The 4,146-nt window shown below is 47.4% G+C and overlaps 1 protein-coding gene across 2 annotated transcripts; it reads right to left on the reverse strand.

Annotated features, from left to right (window-relative positions):
- Window positions 1-561: 561 nt before the first annotated feature.
- Window positions 562-3,790, reverse strand: LOC123400222 (cysteine-rich receptor-like protein kinase 6). 2 transcript variants are annotated; one of them, XM_045094647.1, is made up of 8 exons: window positions 3,308-3,790; window positions 2,807-3,216; window positions 2,491-2,619; window positions 2,288-2,409; window positions 1,987-2,197; window positions 1,521-1,764; window positions 1,287-1,434; window positions 562-1,119 (listed from the first exon to the last, which is right to left on the reverse strand). In XM_045094647.1, the coding sequence occupies exons 1-8, from the start codon at window positions 3,787-3,789 to the stop codon at window positions 823-825; spliced, it is 2,043 nt and encodes a 680-aa protein (XP_044950582.1). In that variant the 5' UTR covers window position 3,790; the 3' UTR covers window positions 562-822. The 2 variants fall into 2 exon arrangements, with proteins under 2 accessions (XP_044950582.1, XP_044950583.1); XM_045094648.1 differs by lacking the exons at window positions 562-1,119; window positions 1,287-1,434 and having other exon boundaries at window positions 1,716-1,802.
- Window positions 3,791-4,146: the final 356 nt, after the last annotated feature.

The raw sequence follows: 4,146 nt of genomic DNA on the forward strand, positions 1-4,146 counted from the left end.
AGGGGACATTGGATCTCCCTGCCTAAGACCTTTATGCATTTGGACATAATGTCCAATGTCATCATTGACCTTAAATCCAACGCTTCCCTTTTGTACAAAGGATTCGACGTGCTTCCTCCATAAGTCATCAAAACCCTTCATACGAAGAGCTTGCTGAAGGAAAGGCCACTTTACTTTGTCATACGCTGTCTCAAAATCTGCCTTGAAGATAACCCCATCTAGTTTCTTCAAGTGAATTTCGTGCAAAGTTTCATGAAGGACAACCACACCCTCAAGTATGTTTCTGCCCAACATGAAAGCAGTTTCACTTGGTTGCACAACGTCATGTGCAATCCGTGTCAATCTATTCGTCCCAACCTTAGTGAATATCTTGAAACTCACATTAAGCAGTCAAATATGACGGAATTGTTCAATGCGCAAAGCCCCCTCCTTCTTTGGCAACAATGTGATTGTCCCAAAGTTAAGGTGGAATAGCTGCAAGTGCCCATTGAACAAATCATGGAACAAATCAGGTCCCTAGGTGTCTTGTCTTTCATGACAAATATGTCATGCACCCAATGCTATAGTTAAATTCCAGCATTTTTCTTGTGGTGTAATCAAACAACTTCTATTACAGATTCGTGTGTTTCTGATTCCTATAGTATTCAATGTTTCATGTCAACCCATCCTACGGTTATAGAATCTTGAGAACCAAATGGGCCCTGAAGCCTTGTTCCATTACATGATCAACTCAGTGCCGGCTGATCAGTAAATATGAAACCCAGGCAAATTAAGAAATGAATCATGCCTTGAGCACTCTCACATCACACTCGTACATTGGATTTACCTAGGGTACGGCTCCGTAAATGAAACCCCATTCACAGAAATGTCCTCTCCCGACACGAAATCAGAACTTTGCCCACTCCCAAAGAAGAATGCAGGTTCCTCCGGTAGCTGAAGCTCCATGCTGTCCCTGGTTAACATGAAAATGACGGTCGATATCTCAGGCCTGTCGTCCGGGTGCGCTTGGACACACATCAGTCCAACGTGTAAACATTGTAGCTGTTGGTTTCGAGTATGTTGGTCGAGGGTTTGATCCATCATTTGCGAGATTGTTCCCTTTTTCCAGTGATTCCAAACCTGTCAGTTTGTTATTTAATTTCAGTCTATTAGTGGAAAAGTGGAAACCTGGGATCCATATGATAACAATGTTCATATATTACGCAAAAAAAAAGCTAGCTTCTGCATACAGATAGAAGCACAAGATAGATGAGATGAGATGATACTCAAGTAAAATCAGCACCGACCTCAGTGAGGAGATTCACAGTGTTGCCATCAGCAGACCAGCACTCCCTTCTCCTAGTAACGATTTGGAGGACCAATACACCGTAGCTGAAAATGTCAATCTTGGGTGACACACGTCCATGTATCGCGTACTCTGGAGCCATGTAACCACTGCAGAGGATGGTTGGTGAGCAGTTAAATGTTACTAATACTATGCGATTCATGGAGGTTTGGGTTGCATATGAAGGTGAGCTTACAGTGTTCCAACAGCTCCAGATGTCTTGGTATGTGTGTGACCTTCTCCTAGCAGCCTTGCCAACCCAAAGTCAGCAATTTTCGCTTCCATCTCCTCATCAAGAAGAATGTTGTTCGGTTTCAGATCCCGGTGGATAACCCTCATGCTCGAATCCTCGTGAAGATACAATATTCCCTTGGCAATGCCAAGAATGATGTTGTATTGTTGCCCCCAAACTAGCGTGTGTCCCTCCTCTCTAGTATCATCTGGTTCAAATATATTTTTCAACTTAAGTTGGCTAGTGCTGAAAGATAAACAAAAGAAGAAAATGAATGCACTGGTAGTAGTTTAAGTTGACTATAAGTTTCTCTACTATGGAAATGCATGCTAAGTTGGCGTGAATGTGATACAGCATTTGAAAGTATTTAGGATCTATCAATTTGGCAAGTTGGTGAGGTACAAGTAAGTGGGGAGGAAATAATAAATACCGGATAGAAAGTTGTCAAGGCTCCCATTCTTGATGTACTCATAAACAAGAAGTGTATCATCCCGATGCGAGTAAAAACCGTGTAACCGAACAAGGTTCTTGTGCTGAAGTTCCGCCAGCATCAGCACCTCATTGTGCAGCTGATCCAAACCATGCCCAGCTGTTCCCAGAAGTTTCTTCACTGCTATTTCCTGCCCATCCGGGAGTATCCCCTGAAACAGATTATTCCATTTTCAGACAAGTTATGATACAGAGCATTCCTTTTCAATTGCATATATACACTACTAGCCCTCTTCGGTTACCTTGTACACAGCACCAAAACCACCTTCTCCGAGCTTATTCCTCTGCGAAAAGTTTTCAGTTGCCTCTTCCAGCGCAGGCAAATCATAGATCACACACTGCGCTCTCGAAATTTTCTTGAATGCTGGTGCCAAATGGCAAGAATGGTATCAGTAAACATTAAATTCCAGATCATGAGCAGGTACTCATTCTTGATGCCACTCACGGTTGTCGTGCTCGGTAGCCTTGTTAATCCTTCTGAAGCGAATGAAGGCCAGAGCCAAAAGAATCGATATCAATACAAGGGAACAAACGATGCCCACAGAGATACCCACTGCACTACTCTTTTTCTTCTCTGCAGTTGCATACACCAAACATGAACTCTAAAATTAGATAAAAATCTGTGACAACTCTGGCCGGGGTAGCTGAGCTGTCGGACAATTGGCAACAATTACAGTAGTATGATCACCATGAACAGCCTATCAAAACCGCATTAATTCTTCAGACAAAACCAAGAAAGAATCGTCAGAGTAATGTGTTACCAGCTCCAGTCTCTGGAGTACCAGATGACGGCGCAGGTGGCGCCTGAAGCTGCAGCATGGCCTGGCCCTGGTAGAATGGCCGCACGTTATACCTCAGGTCGCACCACTCCACACGAGATGAAATCCACGGCGGTTTGGTGCTCAGCTGGACTTTTATTTGCACGAGGAGCTGGCCGAGACAACTGCTGCACTGCTCCGGTGTCAAGACCGGCACACACTGCGCGAGCGCGTAGATCCTGGGGTCGAAGTCAACCTCGCCCGTGACGAAGTACTGCTTCTTGCCGTCGCTGGCGCCAGCGGTCGAGTTGCTCGAAGCAGCGGACACAGCGGTGAGGATGGATGTGGCCGCGGCTCTGAACCAGGCAACCGCGACTGTCGGAACGCTCCCATCAGCCGTTCTGGTTTGGATACTGGTACCGGAAATTGAAATTTGGAACAAGTTCATCGGAATCATTATTTAAATCCGGCAAGAGCATATTAGAAGTATTATATTTGCAATACCTGAGTTCGCCGGCCTGCCACTGGTCGGCCTTGAGGAAGTCCAAGAACTGGCGGTTGGCGAAGCGGAGGACGCAGTCGTCCTCGTACATGGTGACGCCCGTGTTGTTGGGGCAGCTCTGGCCGGCGGCGCGAAACGCTACCGCCACGCAGGCGGCGCAGGACGAGGCGCTGGCGTCGCCTCGGCAGAGCGCCATCGCGTAGGCCCGGCTGGCCGTGCCGGCGGAGAGGGCGGCGAAGCCGGCCGGCGCGGAGGAGGCGTTGCCCGGGAGCGCCGCGGCGAGGAGATTCAGGTTCGCCTGATAGGTGCTGTTGGGCGCGAAGGTGGTGCTGGGGTCGCAGGTGCTGTCCTCTAGCGGACGGGCCGACGGCAGTAGGAGCAGGACAGTGACCACGGCGAGGATACCGTGGCCGGCGAGCATCGCGGTGGCAGCGATTGGGAGGGAGTGTGTTGACTGCTCTGGGTCTTTTTGGGCACGCCACATTTGATTTACCAAAATGTCACGGAGAAAAAGTTGCACGTGGGCCATTAAAATAAAATTCTAAAAGGAAAAGACAAAGGGCAGTGCTCTGCGCCGGCGTGTTCGGTTGGCCGCGCGCCGCATGATCCACCAATTGCCGCGCGTCCGCACCGTTAGATCTTCATCCAATATTTCTATCCCGATGCAGCAAAATTTCAACGCGATGCAGCAATTTTTTCAACGGTTACAAAAAAACAGAATTTATTGAAAAAAAAATATCTACGCGATCATAGCAAAAAAACGAAGCTGATGATGCGTGGTAGCAAAAGTCAAACGCCGGTTGTAACAAATATCTACGTGAACGCGGATGCAACTTTTTTA

The sequence above is a fragment of the Hordeum vulgare genome, chromosome 5H (genome assembly GCF_904849725.1).
Source record: "Hordeum vulgare subsp. vulgare chromosome 5H, MorexV3_pseudomolecules_assembly, whole genome shotgun sequence".
Classification (NCBI taxonomy): Eukaryota; Viridiplantae; Streptophyta; class Magnoliopsida; order Poales; family Poaceae; genus Hordeum; species Hordeum vulgare.